Here is a 22,085-nt window from a genome sequence, read left to right on the forward strand (position 1 = left end):
AAAATACAATGACATTCTAACAAGGCCTTTAGACATTAAGAATGTCAAATTTACTATCGTACTAGGCCTGGCAACATTTTAGATAGTGCAAGAGCTTAGACAAAGATAGGGGAGTAAGGGAAGGAAGGAGATGAGAACAGACTAGCGACTATCGTACTAGGCCTGACGACATTTATGGTAGTGCCAGAGATTGACAGGAGGTGCGAGTGGGGGGAGGAGGGAGGAGGAGAGGAACAAAACAATCAACTATCAAACTAGGCCTGAGGACATGGAGGGATGGGGAGGAACAAACAAGTGTGGGAGGGGGAGGAACAAACAAGCGACGATTGTACTAGGTTAAACGACATATCTGATAGAGAAAGTGCATATAATATAACACATAAGAAGTGGTGAGTTTGGTGAAGAGAAGAAGAGGCACAGGCGGTGAAATACAGTGTAATAGAGTGAAAAAAGCAAGTGGAGAGAGGATATCAAGTACTGAACACAAAAGGTTGCAAGAGAAGCAAGTTCAAGCGAGGGTTCAAGTCATAGATGGGCACAGCATCACATGCATACGACAGGGGGGACAGTGGAATACAAGAGGCAGGCATACAGGCATCACATGCATACAACAGGGGGGCAGCAAAATACAACAGGCAAGCATACAGGCATCACATTCATACAACATGGGGCCAGCAAAATACAAGAGGCAGGCATACAGGCATCACATGCATACAATGGGGGGGCAATATACCAGAGGCGGGCAGCGTTACGGCAGCGGACAGAGAGCAGACAGGGGCCTTACATCACGGGCCCTGGAGGGGGGCCGGCATAACTTACTGTGCCACAGAACACCTGTCCTCAACCCAGCACCGGAGAAGTTAATGCTGCCGTTGCCTGATGATGGTGGGGATGGCCTGTGGGGGCAGAGGGAGTAAACACAAGTTGGTGCATACTTACCTGCTCTCTGAGCAGGGGTTCGGGCCCTGGGTCATCCTGGTCAGGTGCGTTACTGAAGAAAAGGATGTCAGTGAGAGTCTCTCTGGCGGAAGCCGTGACATAGATGTCTGCAGTAGGAAGGCCTGGGTTGGAACCCAGTATGTCCTTCTTAAGTTTCTTCTGGCCAGATTTAGTGATAGGAGAAGGATAGGAGATAGTGTAGCAGTTAACAAAGATAGGAGAGATAGATAGCAACATAGCTGCCTGCAGTGGTGAGGAGGACACTTACCAGTCTAAAGTACTGATGCACAGAAGAGGATGATGGGGGGCACAAGGGAGAGGAGGCAAACACAGGGTAGTGGACACAGGTAAGTTCAACGTTAGCAGGACAGAAAGAAAACACAGTGTAGCCACTGGGCACAGCTGAGTTCGATTTTAGCAGGACAAAATGAAAACACAATGCAGCCACTGGGCACAGCTAAGAGGAGGGCTACAATGGCTGGGCATGCATAGCCCATATTTCTTTCTTGTCCTAATTTTTGGAGCTGTTGGAAGCTGAGGCTTCTTTTCATCCTCTTCATCATCAGACTGGTGGCCCCACTAATCTTCATCCTCTTCATCCTCTTCATCATCACAGAGGTGTGTTGCAGTAGCTGTTCTTCAATGGTGCATGCTGGAGTCATTTGGACTTGGTGTTTGAGTTGCGGCCCCTGTCTTCCACGCTGTGGGTGCCTGTGCGCTCAAACTGATGAGTGATACTGAGGACCAGGACGGATAGGCGGTGCAGCAGCCTCCACGTGCGCCTGCAGCACTTCAAGGTTTGCTGCCTCCAGTGCAGCCGGCACAGCAGCCTCCAGTTGGTCAGGCAGGTCTTCCGAGTCCTCTGCCTCCAGCACAGCCCACGGCAGTACCTGTTGTTCAGCAAATTCCCCCCGCCATGGCTCAGGTACGTGCACAGGCGGCTCTGCATCCCATCCCGGAGTTTGATGTATCGGGCCCGCCTTCCAGTTTGGGGCCCAGATGGAGGAGGTGGGTGGACTGCCTGGACATGTACTTTCGGGCTGCCCAGGTGGTTGATGATGACACCAGGCTGGTAAGCATGCTATACTCGGCAGGTCCCTCTGCCGCAAGCAACCCCCAACAGTGGCCACTGGGCACGGCTAAATTCGATTTTAGCAGGACAAAATGAAAACACAATACAGCCACTGGGCACAGCTAACTTCGATTTTAGCAGGACAAAAAAGAAAACACAATGCAGCCGCTAAGCACAACTAAGTTCGATTTTAGCAAGACAAAAAGAAAGCACAGAGTAGTCTCTGGGCACAGCAAGGTTTTTTGTTGTTGTTGAAAGTATGAGTGGAAGTCCAGGTGAGATGGAGTGAGGGGTGGGACAGTTGCAAGTGAGGAGGTAGAGGATGGAAGCTTTTGGTTGAGGGAGCAACCTTCAGAGAGATGATAAAAAGTCACTTTGAAGGTGGAGCAGGTTCTCCTCAACCTCCATATGCATATGTGGGATGTAGGGGAGGAACCCCAGACCCGGCCAGGCAGCAGAGAGGGAGCAGACAGGGCAATAACGTCAACATTGACGAATTACAGGCATTGGTGAGACGGTAAGCTAGGCAAACGGTATAGAATCCAGTCCATGTTCAAGCAGTCCAGATGCCTGGCAGCCGGTGCAGTGGCCTTGGTTAACGCTGGAAAGACATTTTTGTGATTGGCAGCACAGTTTTCTCGACAATATTAATGTGTCCAAATTATTCCCATTCAATTGTGAGGCATGTTTAATGCCATGTCATTGTTGTCCTAGTAAACACATCATCATGCTGACATAATCATTTGTTTTACCTAGGTACCACTGGCATGTCTATGTTGACACAGCCATCATAGTTTTCTGTGGCTCATGTAAATGCCAGCATGATATGGATTTTACTCTGGTGACACAAGCATGCATTGCACTGTCGAAAGGAACACACCATTGATAATATGTGATTAGCTGGGGCAGCTGCTAACTGGCTTGGAGAAGTGGAAACTGGCATGGCACTGTTTAAAGGGAGAGGCTGGCGTGTTTAGTAACCTTGTATCTGGTGGCCACACGCTTGCAGCGTATTCACATTGCAATTCCTCTTCTAGCAGTTTGGTATATTGTATTATCTAACCAGGAAATGATGATGTGTACTGCATAATACAATTCCAGGCACAATATTTAAAAGCTGTGTAGTTTCTATGGACAGGGCATTTACAATCGCCATTTGTTTTTTCCGATGTGGTTCCCCCACGTTGTTTCCTACTGTGCATTTTGAGTTTCTCTGGTATTTTTCCAGATTGCCATGTTCCTAGGTTGCTGCAGCTAAATGTTCCTATATAATGTAGGTTACATATGCTCCTCTCCTTGTAAAACCTATGACTGTAAAATGCACCCTTTCTCCCTGTTTTCACAGGGGATAACCCATCCAACTGCCACCCCCGAGTTAATTGCTCGAGCCAATTTGGGGAAAATATTTATGCCGCACCCCTTCAAAAATTCATCAGCTGCCATGCAATGTAAGGGGTGCCATAAAGAAGTTCCCATATGGAAGTGTGACCAGGCCAGATTCCCCCATGCAAAGTTTGCTGGTGCAGGATGGGCCTGGTAGTTCCGTCCGTCAAAGCCAGCCTGCAAGTTAATAGCGGACAGTATGGGAAGGAAGAAGGGGGGCTCTTTTGGAGGGGGCGGCGGGGGGTATGGGAGACTGCTCGGTGGGGTGCAGTGTTTTTACTACTGTGTCCACCGTTCGTTAGTTGCAACTGTTCTGCCCGTGGAAGCCCGAGAGGAAAATGTGGAGAAATGCCCTCCCTTCATCCAGGCACTGGCAACAAAAGGTAAAACCAGCTGGGAGAGGGTATTTACAGACCGAAAACAAAACAATAAGTTAAGGCATAGAATGGAAACAGGCCGAGGGATGAAGCCTAAATGAAGTTATGTGCAAAGTGAGAATAATGTAAACTAACAGTGATTTGCTAAATGGGGATGTGGAAGCCAGTTATGAAATGCCCAATGGGTACTATGGTAAATATAAGTGATTTTCTAAGTGGGTACTGTACAGCGTCACATGATCATTGTTACATTTGATATGGTTCTGTACGTAAATAAACGTACAGAACAATATTTATCAGATTGTGTTGATCCTAATTCGGGCATTGCATCTCTGATTAAATGAGGAAAGACTCAAGATTTGCTGAATGGTTTTGTAGCTCTTACATTCTCAGATTACATTCTCAGGATGGCAATCCATAGACAATCTCTTGGCGTGGTACTACCTCGATTTTTCCAAGAATTACAGGGTACAGTTTTCTAGCTGGACAAGTATTTTCGTCTCTGGGAATACCAGATAACCCTTAAGGGTCATCCTTTCCTTAAACTCATCCTTGATGACTCCTAAAACCAAAGGAAGACCCAGAATGTTCGTCTCAAGGGCCTGGTCTAGGGATTCAGAGTCTTTCACCCTTGGGCTAAATGTCTTGCTGGATTGACAGGCTGAGTAGATGCTCATTTCTATGACTCCATGTCTACGGATACATCTTTTAAGGAATCGCTGGATTGTGAACGTATACAGACTATTTCATGCATACGGTGGTCAGTTAGGATGAAATGTATGTTGTGCACTATAGAAAAGATGATCTGTTCCTTTAACCAATGGCTCTGACTGCTCAACACTAGAGAAACAAGCAACTCACCAACAGAGGCAACAAACAGAGCATGTCCTACCTCTCAATGGCTGACCACGTTTTTAGTCCATCATCTCGGTAGTAAAAGTTTGGCAACGACTCAATCCCGCGACATCGGAGATCATCAGGTATACAGAGGGAAGCGTAGGTGAGAGACTGCATGTCTCTCGCTATCAGCTGAGCAAGCCCCGCGACTCCAACTGCTGTAAACTGGGAAGAAAATAATTGCCATTTCTGGAAAGTACTTATTTGTCAAATCAAACCTCTCATTCTCAGTGGTACATCCCTGGCACCACACATCTCAGTCAACTCCCTTAGGTATCCCTGGGTTGAATGCCTATATTGTATTGGAACATCCTCCCTGTCTCCCTGAAACTTGATGAGGACTATCTTTGGTTCAGGAAGCACCTTAAAACCTTCCTCTTTGCTTCTGCTTTCTCCTCCCCTCTCCTCTGCTGAAGTCCTGGCGGGCGTATACTGAGACTGCACTGGTTACCTGGCCACCGGGCGTATACTGAGACTGCACTGGTTACTTGGCCACCCATCTGATCTCGGGCCCAAGCCCTGCCAGTTGCACGCCTGGGCTGCCTCCCTGCCGTCCCCTGCAGTTGGGGACTGTTTTCTGTATCCCTACAGTCTCCCACCAGCACTTATGTGTGCACTCACCATGCACTTGCCACCAGCTGGCCGTTCTTTTATTTATCTTGTTATTTTATTATCCCATGTGCTGCACTTTCGCCTCCCCCTCGCACCCCCCGCACTTTCCTTTTCCCCCTTCCCTTGCACTTGCGCAATCTGAATGACACCTGGCCTAGTAGGATTGTTGTTCTGTCTTCCCTCTGTTCCCCCATCCCTTGCCTCGTCGCGCCTTGAAACACTTGTATATAGGTGCGTTATAAATGCCATATCATCATGGGAGATGTGGCGAGGATCAAGAGGGGTTCATCCCAATGTCGTTGCTCATATGTAAACAATGGTTATATGGTGGTGTCCACCTAGGGACAAGGGCTCAAGTAACCATCTCATTTTGAAGATGAGAATTACTTAATAGAGTGCTAGAGGTAACTTTATAGAGTGCTAGGAAGGTTTTTGTTCTGGTGTTTGTGATTCTCATAAAGGTAAGAGCTTAATAGTCAAAGTCTCCAAAATCATGTTTTAACCAACTGCGTGGGAGGGGTGGTACTGTCTATTGTAGATTCGCAGCTGCCTACATGGTCCACAGCCTACCTCTGAAGCCCACCTAGACACAGATCAGTTTGCGGTGCCATCCTGCATCAATGTTCTCATTTATAGCCAGGGGTTCCACCTGATAGGAATGGTCCCATGTTGGTTGCATGACAGTGCTCCAACCCTCTCAGACATGGTTCAGAAGCGCTCCTGTACACTGCCATGCAGTAGAATGGGCACATATAATTCTGCACTCTCCATTTATGGATGATTGCTAGAGGGTAATTTATGCAAATAGCCTGTAACTCGTGACCAACTCTCTTGAGGGGCCAATGCCGTAGAGGAGTGGGGAGTTGCATCTCTGTAGACCTTTACCCATGGTCTCTTGTATAGGAGTCATGTAGTCTAATTCACCTAATACTTCACCACTGACCACTCAAAGAGAGGTTCCCACCGCAGCCGAGTTGAGTTAGTCTTCATGACCTTTCAATTCTTACCTGCTTTGAAGGCCACACAAAAAATGGTGAGATAGCAATAAAACAGCATTGGAGGTTAGATCAACCGATCTTCTGGCGTGCTTGTCGTCAGAGATGGCTACTGCTGCTCTGGGTATTTTGGGCAACAGGCCATAGTAACAGCACACGTGCTGCCTCTTCTGTTTCCAATTTGAAGATCCCATTTATGGACTATGTTGTTTAGTTTTGGGATCACTCTCTCTCGCATAAGAATAGGTCAAATAATACGTTTAATTGCAAAAGAAAAATGGACTGATCTAATGCGTCCAATGACTGTGCAGTTTAATGCTGTTTATTTACAGTCCGGTCAAGAACTAAAAGATGTGCAGAGACGTAATTGACTCATCTCACACTCACTACCACCAGAAGGCCTTTTGAAAGTCTGGCATTCCTCTACGAAGGCGCATATTTCTCCTAATCCACCCCCTGACCTCTGCTTATCGAAGCCTCCATTGAGTGCAAGCAGGTTTATGGAATAAACAAGAAACTATACAAAAGATGAGCCATCATCTTACCTTATCAATGGTCCCCCCTGGTCCAATAAGGACATCTCTGGCAAGTGCATTGATTTGTAGAGTGTACCGTGTGTGGGGGATCAGGAGCTGTAGAAAAAGACATGCAGATACATGTTTGAGGCTGCCACCAGTGTTGTGGGTGAATTGATCCAAGTGCTTATTTCATCAAGAGCCAAAGTCCCCCCTGAAGGTACTGTCTTCTGGAATCATTCACTGGTCTAAGAAACGTATGCTCGCTGTACCCATTAAGGTACGGGAAGAGTGGTCCAATTCAAACACATGAGCTATGAGCTGTTTAGTGAATCAACTCCTGACATTCAAGACCACAGACTCGGACACAAACCCAATCGTCAAATTCGACGTTCTTACCTTGTACAGAGGGTGGCACATCGGGAGCTGTCGCAAGGTGGCGATGCAAAACACCTCTGCAAAGGCATGTGTGCGCAGGAAGTGAGAAAGACCCTGGTGAAACGGAAAGTTGCTGCTCCGCACCCAGAGCTTGGCGAGTATCCAGTCAAGTTCATCGCTTGGCAGGAAGATGGGGTTCTCTGGACCTGGAGCCTGATTTATCTGTGCAGGAAGAAAGACATTGGCAGTACTCGTAGCTTGGTGGCAGCCAGCCCATCAATCAATCGCTCAAAGGTGAGTCACAAAACACTATTTCATGGTTGAAGGCGGGGGAGGATCCCAGTCCCAGCATGTTCTTCAAAGTAAACACCGGAGGACTGAAAATGTCGACATTTTACATTCTTTAAACCTCCGATACACCAAATAACATCCGGAAATGGAAAGGCTGCCAAAATATTAGGCAAGGAAGTCATCAGTTTTGGTTACTATTTATTATTTTCATTTATATATTTATAAATATATGTATTTATATACAGGGAAGAACAATGCTCTATTGATCGCAAAAGAACATACGGTAGATAAGATAAGAGATTTGAAGGGGAGCAGTGAGATTCATTCAGTGGGGTGACTTTGAGTGACATTCTGACCAAGTTGTGGTGAGAAAGTAAGTAGAACAGTCACTGGGCCAATACATTGGTGGACTTACAGGTATTAATGAAAATCAACAGTAGACAGCAACAGTAGACATTTTTAAGTGCAGGTAGGCGGTACGGCCAGCTGTGTTAGGGATGTGACCATGATGGATAAAGTGCAAGAGTGGAGGAAGAGAAAGTTAAGGAAAGAGGCAGGTTAGAGACGAGGGAAAAATGTTTGCTCAAAGGCAGATGACAGGTAGGTTAAGAAGATAACTCCACAGTGAGGCTTCTAGTTGGCTTAAGTGCCACCAATAAGCTGGAAATATTGCACTGGACTACAGCTAGGAGGGAGATGTTATCTGAGGAGGGATACATGGCCCTGCTAATTACTATTGCCATTCCCACCTATTACCCACCCCCTGTGCCCAAAATACATCCTCCTGGGACCTCTTTGCTAGCTCTACCAAACAGGGCATCACAATTTGGCCTGCCAGTGTTAGTTCTAAGAAATATGCTGAGAGCTAATGATGGCTTAATTACAGCTGTAAATGTGCTACTGGTGTAATAAAAATGTCTTAACCAAGTGTGCATTTGGCTCATGACTTATATCTGTCCATTGCATTGAGGTCCAGTTAAAAACAAGCATTGACTAAGCCAACAGTTTTGGCTTGTGTATAGGTATTAGATAGGCATTTGTCAGGCACTGCTTTTATATGCCCATGTAATTACACCATTTGCAGCGGTTACCTTCTTATGACAAGGTAGTACACAGGAGCGCCTTGCAAATGCCTATCCCATGCTTACACAAATGCCAAAGCTGTTGGGTTTGTCAATTACTGTTTTATAGATAGTGAGGACAGGCTCTTGTCTTGGAAATAGTATCAACATTCAGCTGAGTAGCAGATGGGAATCAGGTGATCTATCACCCACATGCAAGCTCTGTCCCTTGGGAACCTAGAAGTGTGGTTATGCTGCAAGATGTGTATCTTGTGATCTAAGAATTGCCACCTTATGCTGGCTGAAGCAAAGCACCTGCAGAAAAGCCAAACCACCTTATCAGTGGAGTGACTGCTTTTTTGAGAACAATGGGCCTCATTATGACTCTAGCGGTGGCCGTGCCGGTAAAAACCGGCACGGCTCCCGCCGGAGTAATTTTTCCTCCCCATTGGACTCAAGAGGAATGGAGAGGACAGATGCACTGGCACTGTGTGCAACAGTGCCGATGCATCCGTCAAGGTCTGTGAGCAGGTGCCGTTCCGCTCGTCAGGTCAGACCTGGTGGGCTGAAAGGCACCTTCTTACAGAACTCATAGTTTGCCGGTCCGGAAAAGACGGTACTGGCAAGCTTACCAGTACCGTTGTTTCTGGACCGGCAAACTCGTAATGAGGCCCAATGACTAGCAATTGGTTTGACTAATGTCGGTAAATTATTGGAAGGCTGGATGGTTGATTAAAGATACCGTCTTACCTGTATAGCTAAAGGGATCATACCATCCTGAGGAGTGTGGTAGAGGAGACACAAGGGAGCGGCCATGTACTGCTGCTGGCCATTCACCACATTTGCAGGAATCCCGTCCAGTATCTTGTAATCCGCAATGTAAATGTTTCCATTCTGTAAATGGAGAAATTAGAATTATGTAATCAGAGGCAATAGCACATACAATTTGGGAGCCAATCCTTCTTAGGGTTATAGGTTTGGAGCCTTTGTGAACTGCGAACATAGAAAACAGTTAAGGCCAGGTGCTGGAGGGAAACACATTCTGAAGGTCGCAGAGTCCATGTTCAAATTAAAAATAATAGGACTTTAGTAGTAAAAAGGGATACCTTTCATCAAGCGTTACAAGTGACAGGTAACCATGCTTGTTTATCATGCCCCTGAACCCCTATATATTTGATGGCACTCCAACAAATAGTATATACATTTTATATAAACTTGATGAGAACCCTGCTGTAGTGTATCTCATATTTGATAAAGATTTAACAGAACCTCAATAAATGTAATTCAACCCTTATACATTGTATATAAATTTGATAAGAATTCCAATGATTTTGATATAAAAATGTGGTATAGATTTAAGTGAACCCCTATAAACATAATTCAACCCCAATACAAATTATGACCCCCAACATATTGTTTATACATTTGATATAAATAGGTAGGTTAAGAGGATAACTCAAATGTATACATTTGATAAGAATTCCTATGAATTTGATAACAAAAATTGATATCGATTTGACAGGTGGCCACGCCCCTTTATCACACCCTGAAGCCCTATACATTTTATGACCCCCAAAAAATGGTATATACATTTGATATAAACTTGATAAGAACCCCATTGTAGTGTATATCACATTTGAGATAGATTTATCAGAACCTCAATAAATGTAATTGTACCCCTATACATTTTATATCAATTTGATAAGAATTCCAATGAATTTGATATAAACATTTGGTATAGATTTAAGTGAACCCCTATAAATGTAATTGAACCCAATACATATTATGACCCCCAACACATTTTAAATTCATCTGATATAAATTTGATGTATACATTTGATAAGAATACCTATGAATTTGATAAAAAAAATTGATATCCATTTGGCTGAATGCCTATACATTCAAATGGACCCCAATAAATGTGATGACCCCAATACATTTAAAAAACATTTAATATACATTTTATATAAATATGATAATAATCCTAATAGTAAGAGCTGAATTTAGAGTGCTTAATATGGTTTACAAATGCCTAGATGGTCTGGCTCCTAGCTACCTAACTGAAGCTATTCAGCCTTATAAATAAACCCGTCTTCTTCGGTCTAACTCTAAAGCATTGCGTTCCTGTCCTAGAGTTCACCGAATAGAGGTCAAGGCGAAATCTTTCTCTTCACTTGGTCTTATTCTTTGGAACAAACTGCCACTGAACATCCGGGTAACATCTAGTTTCTCAGTGATAGAAAACGACTTAAAACTTTGCCTTTTGAGAAGTACTAACAATATATGAATTTGAATCTGCTTTTGACATGACCTTCCCCACTGTCCTCTATTGTTTTGCTTGGGTTTTCTGTTGTTCATTTGTTTGTGGCATCCTAATAACTAAATAAATATACCAAATAAATTAATTTGATATAGATCTAACTGAACCGCTATAAATTGAATTGAACTCCAATACATTTTATATACATTTGAAATAAATTTGATAAGAATCCCAATTAATTTGATATGAACATTTGGTATAGATTTAACTGAACCCCTATAAATGTAATTGAACCCCAATATATTTGATGACCCCAATACATTTTAGAGATTTTATATAAATTTGATATACTTTTTATAAGAAGCCCCATAAACTGTATTTAAAATTTGAGATAAATGTAACTGAGCCCCATTTAAATGTAATTACCCCACAATAAATTTGATATTAATAGTATACAAATCTTATATACATTTTTTTTAATATAACATTTTATTGAGTTTTAAAACATACAATTAATCAGTAACATTCCATCGGTTTGTCTTCATCACATTGCTTGATCAGAGATAGTGCAGTCCCACAAGTGTTGGAGAGTATCCCTAACAGTTTGAAAGTGTATGTCCATTCTTTCGCGTCCCTCAATTTGCATATAGTTAGGCCTGCAGTGGCTCACCCGTACCCCTATTGCCGTTTGTGGCGTATCTTAGCCACTTTCTCCAGGCATCACCGAGCAGTGTAAATGTGGAGTTCCATGCACGCAGGCCATTCTGCATCGGGAACCCATTATGCATTCCTGGGGCGGTCTGCATCCCCCCACTTCAGTGCAATGTTTCGTTTAATCACGCCTATCACAGTGGACAGGAAAAGTGTCTCATATTGCCAAAGTTTTCGTCCTCCCAGATAATAATAATTTAGCATTTTTATAGTGCTACAAACCATCAGGTATCTGAGTGCTGCTTATTATTACCCACGGTGTGTGGTGCTCATTTATCAACTTCGGAAGGATGAAAGGCTGAGTTTGGCCCTGCCGGGATTCGAACCTGCATCACCAGGCTCTGCACAGATGTCAAAGCGAGCGCCCTATTCGCTGTGCTATCGGACCTGCATCAACAACAATAATTTAGGGATCAGTGGTACTCCGGACAGTCTATTGCAAAATGACCACCAGAAGGTATGGATCCGGGGGCATTCCCATAAGATATGGATGAATGTACCTTCACCCTGTCCACAGCGTAGGCAGTTAGGACTGGTTGCTCTATTCCAGCGGAACAGCCCAGTTCTGGGGTAGTATATTCTATGGAAAATCTTAAGTTGTATCAAGCGGAGTCTGGAGGAGATTGCGATTTCGCACGGATGCATCATGGCTAGTATCCATTCTTCCGGGTCATTGGGCTCCACTTCCCTTTCCCATTTCGTTTTGAGGTTGGATAGTTCAGGTGATGCAAAGGCTGTGATTGCTTGGTATCATGTGGATGTGAAGAATCGAGCTCCCTATGCCAAGACATCAAAAGATTGCCAAGAATAAGGAAGTGGAATACCGAGGCCACGGGCATCCATTGAAATAAGGGCCTTCTCTTGATGTAATTTTGAAATTAATATCCATACCAATAGTCACAAAGTGAAAGTTGTTATCCGACAGACAGAGATGCTTTAACTTAGAGAGAGAAAAAAGATTGATTGGAGAATCTAAGCCAGATTAGAAAGGAGAGGAGGAATAGCAAGAATTCCGATAAGAAATTTGGACTCTGTCGCAAAAATCAGTAAAGGTCCAAGAGTAACCACAAGGCAAGAGAGGGTACTCTTCCCAACTAAAGAAGATTTTTAAATTCGGCACAAGACACACTCCCTTGAAGAATGTCCTACATTGTTGTACACAAAGGAAAGAAACTTGTACAAGTCGGATTTTATTGAGATATACCAATAAGAATAAGGAACAAGCTGAAATCAGTGAGGCATTGGAATCAAAGTGCAATTTGGTTACACATGTTGATCCTTCAAGAATTACTGTATTGAGATTCACTTATGGTGTTTCTACTTGTGTTGTTTTAGTCCATTGTATGTGTTTTATGTACTATGATCATTTTTATGACTATGTTTTATGAAATGTGTTGATTTATGATTAATAAAATTTGTTATAATTATTGATATGTTCCACTTGATGTGGGAAGAGATAAAGGCGACACCCTAATAGAAAATAGAACTTCTTTTTGTATATAAAAAATATATGTTCACAGAGTAAGAAGTCTGTTTGATCCCTGCCTGTGCTTTAAAACCATGTTGAGAATAGAATCATGTGGATGAAACCTTGGTAGTGATAGATTCTAGGAGGACGTTTGCTCTAGTGGTGTGTCTGAGGGGCGTGGGAGATGTTTGGCTAGGGCATGAGTGATCTGCAGGAAATTATAGTGTTCTGTTTTTGGTAGACTGAATCTGCGTATGGGTTCCGAAAAAAGGGGATAAGGGACCCTTCTGTAAACATGTCTTCTATTTTCCCGATGCATCCTCCAGGCCAGATCTGCAGTTGGTTCACCTGTGGTAGATTCCCATTCTTCCACAAGGGCTGCGCCAGTGTTGGTGTGCCGTTCCAGCTGATATGTCTGTGGGCGTCTCGCCATGTGTGTGTCATGTGGAGTGCCAGTGTGGGGGGAGGGGCCCTTCCCATATTTTGATATAGAATTTCCAAAATTGACTTTATTGATCATTTTCATATGCACAATATTAAACAACCGCACATCCGTGCCCATTTGGTTAGCATAGGAAAAATAACAAGCATGTTTATTGCTCAACTTTTTAACACAAATTAAACTCCCCTCCCCACCCCCTATCCCCTTTCCTCAAGAGATACGACTGGCTTTAAGCAGTGATCATTTAGTCAGATGAATTTTGGACAGCATGTTTTTCAGTTCTACAGCTGGATTCCAGTCCTTTGTAGGCCTCGAGAAACGGTGCCCATTCCATTTCCCTGCTTGGGGATAGTCCATAGATGGCTCCTGTGATGTTTTCCATGTCGAATAGTTCTCTAGCTTTTCATGCCCAAGTTTTTTCTGACGGGAGGGACTTGGCTTTCCAGCTGATTGTGATACAGACCCTCGCTGCAAGTAGAAGGAAGTGAGTCATGTGGGGGATCTTGACCCAGCTCCCCTCTTGTTCTTCAAGTCCGAACAACACCAGTCTTGGGTCCATGTCCCTTGGTATCCCTTCTATGTTCCTTATCCACGCCAACATTTCCCTCCAGAACGTTTGTGATTCGGGGCATGACCACCACATGTGCCAGTAGTCAGCTGGGGATCCACACCCCCTCCAGCACAGTGGGCTAGTCTGACTGAACATTTTGGAAAGTCTCAGGGGATCGTATTGCCATATATGCAATAAGTTAAAACCGTATAACTTGTATTGTGCCGAAATGGAAGCTTTTTGGGCTGTCTTGCATATCCTTAACCACAGTTGATCCAAAATTAATGGTCCCAGGTCTTTCTCACATTTTTTCCTGAGGTTTTCAAGGTTGCTTTTTTGTTCCGTAATCAGGGCTCTGTATAAGCGCAAGGTAAGGCCTTTACTCGAGAGGGTCTCGCTGAGTATCTTTTCAAAGTTAGTGAGGTCTCTTTGAAGGTATGCTTTCCATGCCAGCATTGTGAGCACCCCTTTCAACTGCAGGTACATGAACGTCTGGAGAGATCCCAGCTGCGGACCTGTGTCCAAGTCTTGGATTGGTATGCACCAATCTTGCTTTACAAACTGTCCGACTCTCTCGAGGCCTGCTTCATACCACCCCTGATAGCGGCTGGGACATTGGATTCTGTCTCTGATGGTGGGGTCCCAGATACAGCTCATGGGGGAGGGCCATGTCGTGAGTCCTTCCATTTCCTTTTTGTTCCACCAGGTGTTCAGGAGTGTACCCATATTACACTATTCGGGAATGCTTTTTTTGGAGCCCAGAGCCACTCGGCCAATGTTACTGGTCTAAATAGGTAGTTTTCAATGGCCACCCATTGCTTCTGTTTGTCTCCTCTCAAGTGTGGGATGATGGAACAGTATTGTGCCACTCGGTAGTACGTGTAGGGGTCCAGCAGACCGGTTCCTCCCTTTTCCTTTGGTTGGATCAGGGTACCATATGCGATGCGTTGATTCGTGCCTTGCCACAGAAACTCCATAAACATAGCTTTCAGTTTGGTGAAGTGCGAAGTGGGTTTAGCGATGGGCAGCATATGGTATTGGTAAAGGAGTTTGGGCATTATTACCATCTTTATGGCGTTAAGTCGGCCCAACCATGATATTGTGAGTTTACTCCATTTATCCAAGTCCTTCGCCAGGTCGAGCAGTAATGGGGGCAAGTTTGCTTTGTAGAGGTCCCCAAAGTCATTGGTAATTTTGATCCCCAAATATTTTAAACTTTGCTGTGTGTTAGGTATACCGCATGCGGTGGTCTGCCCGACTCCTGGGCTTGCTGCGGCATTATATGTAAAAAGAGAAGATTTTTCCTTGTTTACCTTTAGACCAGCCCATTTTCCACACTCTTTCAGTGTTTACACCAATTCTGGTATTGACGCACTGGGCTCGGCCAAGAAAAGCATGATATTGTCAGCAAACATGGCTAGTTTATTCTCTGTGTCGCCCACTGCAATGCCCTGTATAGCTGGGCTGCTCCTTATTGTGTTGCCTAGCGGCTCAATTGAAAGGGCGTAAAGTAGCGGGGAAAGGGGACAGCCCTGCCTGGTACCCCTGGATAGGGGACATTCCTGTGATAAGTTGTTATTCACCACTACTCTACCCCTGGGGTTCTTGTATATTGCTGGCACTCCCGTTAGGAAGTGCTCGGTTTCCCGAATCCCATTTATCTTAGGGTGGCCCAGAGGAAAGCCCATTCCACCCGGTTAAAGGCTTTTTCCGAGTCAACACTGAGGAGCGCATGAACCCGGCCAATCTTCTAGAGTGTTCCATAATGTCTAAGGTTTTTCTCATCGCATCTGACCCTTTCCTCCCTTTAATGAAGCCCACCTGATCTGGGTGGATCAGGCGGGTCATTAAGTTTTCCATGCGCATGGCCAGGACCCTTGTGTACACCTTGGCGTCTGTGTTCGGCAGCGAGATTGGGCGATATAACTTGCATGATGTGGGATCTCTGTCTGCCTTGGGGAGTACCACAATGTGCGCTATTGAGAAGGAAGGCAGGCCTGGCCCGAGGCCTGTATGTGATTAAATAGTTTGGAAAAATGTGGGGACAGGGTCTTTCTAAAGTCCTTATAAAAGCCCATGGTGTATCCATCTTCACCTGGGGCCCCACCCTGGGTGAGACGCTTTATTGCCGCCTCAACTTCTTCGGGGGTTATTGGGGATTCAAAAAGAGCCTGTTCTGTATGCGTAAAATGGGTCAGGCCAGCTTTCTTTATATATTCCCTCATCTCTACCTCAGCTTTTTCCCCTTCTGATGTATAAAGCTTTGCATATTAGTCAGCAATGTGTTTTGCTATTCCTCCTGGGGAGTGGACCCAGCCCCCTTCCTCTCTTCTGATCTTGTCGACTCATCATACATCCCTAATGACCTCAACTCTTCCCTCTTCTGCTTGAGTGTTTCCAGGTGATCTTCATTGTACGAGCCCAGGCCGTGCAGTCTTCCCTGTAGGTGTGAGATTTCTTTCCCCAGGTGTTCCTTCTGTAGTTTCCTTTCTCTCTTCCGTAGTGCCCCTTGTCTCATCAGGTGCCCTCTCCAGACCGCCTTTCCTGCCTCCCAGACTGTGGTAATCCCAGTTTCCCCAGTATAGTTTATTTGGAAGTACTCCTGTATCCCTCTGTCTAGTTCCTGCGAGTACAGCTTATCCTTTAGGAGGAATTCGTTGCACCGCCATTTGGTCTCCCGTTGGCACAACCCCTCCATTCCCAGTGTTGCCGTGACCATATTGTGGACCGACCATCCTATTGGGCGTATGTCACTATTTCTGATTGTGAGGGAGACTCCTCTAGTGTCCATTAGATAATTGATTGTGGTGAAGGTCCCGTTGATGGCGAATCTGAAGGTATATCCTTTTTTTCCTGAGTTGAATGCACTCCAGACGTCCACCAGAACGGTCTCCCTCAGGCAGGTTTGGAATCTGTTACAATTAACTCCCGGAGTACATTGGGTTTTTGCTTTGGTCGCTTGTCTATCCATGTGGGGGTCAGCCCAAGTATTAAAGTCCCCCCCCTATTAGTATGGGACCCCTAGCAGTACCACCTATGGATGCGAGGGCTTCTTCATTGAATTCTCCTTGGCCAAAATTTGGTGTATAAATCCCTGCAAGATTGATGGGCCTGTTACCCCATTCTCCCTGTACTATCATGGTTTGCACCACTGTGTTTTCTATTCTAAATCTCTTGTGAAGAATCAGGCCCACCCCTCCTCTCTTACGGTCTGCTGAGGCCCAGTATGTTTGTCCCACTCCCTTCCCTCTCAGTGACTTTTCTTGTCCCGCTAGTAGCATAGTTTCTTGGATGAAGAGTAGGTCAAGATCAGCTCTGTCTAATTCACGGACCCCTAACAACCGCTTCAAGGGTGAGTTGAGCCCTTTACCGTTAAGTGTGCCTACTTTTAGAGTTCCTATCTCCCGCTTCGGTATGGCAGATGTTGCCCGGCTATCCATCTCTCTTCCCGGTGATTGGCATGTTTTGCGTGTGGATTTGTGCCCAGACTTATGCCCGTTCTCTTATCTCCTTCCCTTTGCCCTACCCCTGAACTGTTACCCAAATTAATCCCTGTAATTGAACTTCAAGCGTAAAGTCTCCCAGTAACTGAGCCGCAGTCATCTTGAGTGACCCAGGCTATTTGGGTTGGGACGCCCCCTTGAAGTTGAGGGCCACTAGGTTTATGGCTCACCCGCCTTGGGGAGAATCTCATGAAAATTCTTTTACTTGGTGTTGTGCATGTGCGTCTAGTTACTTCGGCAGCTTGTACCTCCTTGATGAATTCACGGTGGCTTCGTTGGTGATTCAGGGTTTAGTCTGGCTTATTTTCTACCAGCTTTTGATCGTTTTCGCCATTGGTGTGGTATGACTACTTCTTGCTCCTTGGGTGCCTGGCTTTGGGATGGCCCGGATGGGGCTCTGTCGTTTTGCTCTTTTAAGTGCTTCAAGACCTGCTTTGCTTCTTCTGGGGTCACCACCCGGAATTCCTCTCCTTTAACCTCAAAAGGCGGGTCAAAGGGGTACCCCCACCTGTATCTCACTGCTTTTTCTGTCAGCCATGTCATCAGGGGCTTACACACTGCTTCTGCTGAGAGTAAAGTTGGATAAATCTTGAAAGACCTTGAGTTTGGAGCCTTGAAACAAGATATCTTGTGTCTGCTTCACTTTTAGGAGGATTTCTGTCTTTTCCTTGTAGCTCAGGAACTTCACGATTATTGAACGTGGTCCTCCCGCAAACGGCTGCCCTCCTCTGTGAGCCCTTTTGATATGCATTGTTCTGCCCCCATCTGCTGTGAAGAGCTGGTTAATCATTTCTTGACCTTTTCTCTCAATGATGGCCGGCGTTTCCCCATCTGTCTCTACTAGGCTGGTTATTCCTAGATTAGATACTCCTTTCCCTATTTTCCTTGTCGTCCCTCTTGAGGTTTAATTCTTATTCTTTCATTTCGATTTTAGTCATCCTTGTGGTGAGGTTCATTTCCAACAGGTCTGTGTTGATTTGGTTGTGTTCTAAGTTTTCCACCTTATTCTCAATGTATTCAACTTTCCCTCTGATTTCCGAGATGGAGCTTTGTATGTCGGACCTCAGTGCGCGGATTTCGGCCATGATTCCTGCAATGTTGCCTTTTGTGGCTGCTGTACTCATCTTGGCGGGATGGAGTGTAGACCCTCTGTTCTTCTATACTGTTGCAGCCTATCTATACATCTCGCTGCCTGTGGCCTTATTAGTCCTTGCACCACTTTTTCACAGAGTATTCCAGGTTTCTCCTCGTCCTTTGGCGGGTCTGTTGGGTGCCAGGACACCCCTCTATGTGCTTTTGCTATTTACGTTGCTGGGGTAAGCTGATGCAAATTCTTTTCGGGGGCAGTTTGGTGACACTGTTGTCTGCTTTTCCCTAGTCCAGGGTGCAGCCCGGTCCTATAAGCAGTGTTGGCGGTGATGTGGCTCAGGTGTTTTTGGGGAGACTCGCCTGGTGTTTAAGGTCCTTTTGGGCCTCCTGGCCACCTTTTGCTGTTGACTTGTTTTTCGGGGCCCACCCAGATAGAACTCTCCTGTGGGTGCTGCTGGGGGGAAATGTCCTTGGCCTTGCAATTGGGGGTCCCCTCCCCCTCCCTGGGTAGGGCACGTCGCAGGTGTCTTGCTGCACTGATCCCCGTTGATGATGAATCCTGTTATTGGGAGCCACAGGGCCTGCAAGGGCACTGACATTTCTTTGGAATTCAATGTAGCAGAGCGCGGGCGCAGAGATTTCACCTTACCTTCACCCCAGGTGCCTCTGCCACTCAGAGCCAGTCGCTCTGGGTAGTTAGAAGCGCTGTGGGGTCCAGGGCCTGTGCTCTCCGTGCCTCGTTGTCGGTCCGAATTTGAAGTGGGGTGCTATGTAGTTCCTTGAGAGGGCCACTCCCTCCTCCCTTTCTGTCCAAATTGGCGCGGCTTAATAATAGTTATCCCACGCTTGTCTTGCGCTCTATTGCATGGGGGGTGATGTCGCTTCTGGTTTCCCCTCATCACCACCGCTCAGTGAGGACAAGGGTGCATACTGCTGGTCCGGATGGTGCTGGTCGGGTGATCTTCGTTTCTACTACCGGAGACACTGTTATTCCTGTTGCTGGAAGGCATGGATCTCCCGCCGGGTCCCCATGACTTTCCGCTCCTATTTGTTTCGGTTTGGCGTACCCGCATGGGCTTCTGGGACTCTGCAGGGCGGGTCATGGCCCTGATCGTCCCCGGGATCCTCTGTGCGCTGCAGTCCCCACTCACGCTGCTGGCGTCTTACTTCTTGTCGTAGCCTGGGGCTTCCCGGGAGTGGACCTCGCCCCCGACTGGAGGCGGCCTGCTTCTTTATGGGGGGGGGCGCTGGTGCTTTGGGCAGGGTCCTCCTTGCGGATCCCGGTCACTTGGCTGGTTGCCAGTGGATTGGCACCTTTTTTCTGCGAGCCGCTGCTGACGGTGCCAAGTGGGGTAGGAGAGAGCTCATACACCGTCCGTAGTTTAACTTCAAAATCGCCCCCTGCTTTCCTTCTCTTGATATCTGTGCAGACTCACCGGCATTAGCGCTTGTCTTCTGCATTTTTGCGTTTGGTAAACGGATATGAGCGATATGTGCTCTCTTTCATCTCTTGAATCCCCTTTAGGTCGGGAGCCGTGGATTAGCGGCCATCGCCGTCCGTGCCCCCTTGTGGTCTCCTTGATATAGATTTCCAATTGGGGTCTTGCCCTGTAGTCCCATGATTTCTGCTCGTACATAGGGTAGGGCCGGCTCCCATGCAGTACATCATTAATAACCGCCCAATAGTAAGATTTGATGTGGGGTAGCACAATTCCACCCTCCCACATTGATTGTTGCAACGTGGCCAGGGTGATTCTTGTTTGTCCCCCTCCCCATAGAAGGTCCCTAAGGATATTGTCGATCCTATGGAATTCTGGGTCTGGGATCCGTAAGGGAGCGTTTTGTATGATATAGAGGAAGCGTGGTAGGGCAAGCATTTTAAAGAGGGCCGCCATGCCCAGCAGGGTGAGCGGGAGAGTCTTACAGTGTCGGACATCAAAAGCAAAGCGTTCTGTAATCGGGTGTAGATTATGGGGGAGACATCTAGAGAGGTCCACTTCGACTCTAACTCCCAAGTAGCAAAAGTGCTCTCGTTCAACGCGGTATGGGCAGTACGGGGGGATTGCTTGTGTCATCCCCTTTATCAGGAAGAGTATAGACTTCTGTGACGCTCACCTGACTCCCACGGAGGCGCTGGCATGGTTCGCGCTGCTGTGACCTCTTCTAAGGTGATGCGCAGGGTTCGGAAGACGGACTGGACCGGGCCCCCAAATCTGGCTTGTCTGGCTCGCAGAAGTATCCTTCTGTAGGCGAAAATGGGGGATTAACTGTCTGCGGGGTAATGCAATCAGCCTCCCACTTTCCCCTTTCACCCTCCTCAAAACCCTTCTGTGATTCCTCGTAGCATCTCACCTTAGGGTCTGGAAGGACGAGCTCTCCATCCTGCTTCTGATGCAGGGGCGCGTTGGTATCCAGTTACTTCACTGGATTTTCGGATTTGTGAGAACCAAACTTGCTTGGCTTCCAGGTAAGTTTTTTGATAAGAGATTCCCCTTGTGTCCATGCATTAATGTACTAATGCTAGTGTCTTTTTCCCCATAGGGGCCGGGGTACGGAATGCCGGGGAACAGGCACCGACCCGAGATGAGAGATGAAATCCTTGTAGAAATCAGGTAAGTCTTTAATTAGCGTTTTTTGGTAATGTCTTTTCATTCGCTCATTAACGCTGATGTCTCTTTTTCCCCTTAGGGGCCGGGGTCAGGAAATGCCAGGATGCGGCGCGGACCCAAAATGAAGAGGGAATGAATCAACAGGTAAGTCTTAACATGGAGATTTAGCTTTCCTTATTCCCTTCTCTCTCTCACCTTTTGTTCTGGTCTTTTTCTCCCTAGGCGCTGGGGCGTGACTGCGAATCCGGATGATCGCTGCTGAACATGGAGGCGCCCCGTAAAGGTGAGTGGAATGCGGCGCTGCAGCGATCGACGCGATGAGCTTTTAAATAAAAGTCTTCCTTTTCAGGATTGACGCCGAGATGTCTCCGGGATGCGGATTTAGCAGGTAAGGACTTTTCCTTCTTCTGTTCTCTTCTTCTCTTCCTTTGCAGGTGATCCAGGATGCTGGCAGGCGTGGCAGAAGTCAGGATGCAGGAGCAGACACAGTGAGCGTCCAGCTGCTAGATGCAGAACAACGCGAAGCACGTGTGGCTGTTCGGATGGGGTTTAAATAGCCTTGGAAGAAGTTACAGGTATGTATCCTTCCTCCAATCAGGTATGTATCCTTCCCCGACCACGCCCGGATGGTAAATTAGTCCCACAGGTAAAGTAGTTCCTTTCAGGCCTCAAGGAGGCTGGGATCCTGCAGCATGGTCGGCATCAGGTAAGTGCACCCAAGCACTTCCATAATGAGCCTGGCGCCTATGGCGCCAGGACTGATGTCTTTTATGAGCCTGGCGCCATAGGCGCCAGGACACTGTCCAAAGGGCCCCTATATGGGGTTGCTGGGTCCTTCCTTGGGGACTGGATGTCCGCTTTCGGGGACGCAGGGCTCGAACCGGCTCCCCGGGTGCAGACATCATGACAGCTTGTCCCGGGTTTACTCATAGG

At 46.3% G+C, this 22,085-nt stretch overlaps 1 protein-coding gene across 1 annotated transcript in view; it reads right to left on the reverse strand.

Annotated features, from left to right (window-relative positions):
- LOC138568611 (polyunsaturated fatty acid lipoxygenase ALOX15B-like) overlaps positions 1–22,085 on the reverse strand; it is a 419,375-nt gene that overhangs the window by 148,236 nt on the left and 249,054 nt on the right. Inside the window, exons 7-10 of the mRNA XM_069646447.1 lie at positions 9,271–9,414; positions 7,190–7,390; positions 6,821–6,907; positions 4,664–4,833 (exon numbers count right to left, since the gene is read on the reverse strand). Of these exons, the coding sequence (XP_069502548.1) occupies positions 4,664–4,833; positions 6,821–6,907; positions 7,190–7,390; positions 9,271–9,414 (602 nt within the window). The remainder of the gene's footprint in view (positions 1–4,663; positions 4,834–6,820; positions 6,908–7,189; positions 7,391–9,270; positions 9,415–22,085) is intronic.

This window comes from Ambystoma mexicanum, chromosome 1p (assembly GCF_040938575.1).
Source record: "Ambystoma mexicanum isolate Mex_15411 chromosome 1p, UKY_AmexF1_1, whole genome shotgun sequence".
NCBI classification, from domain to species: Eukaryota; Metazoa; Chordata; class Amphibia; order Caudata; family Ambystomatidae; genus Ambystoma; species Ambystoma mexicanum.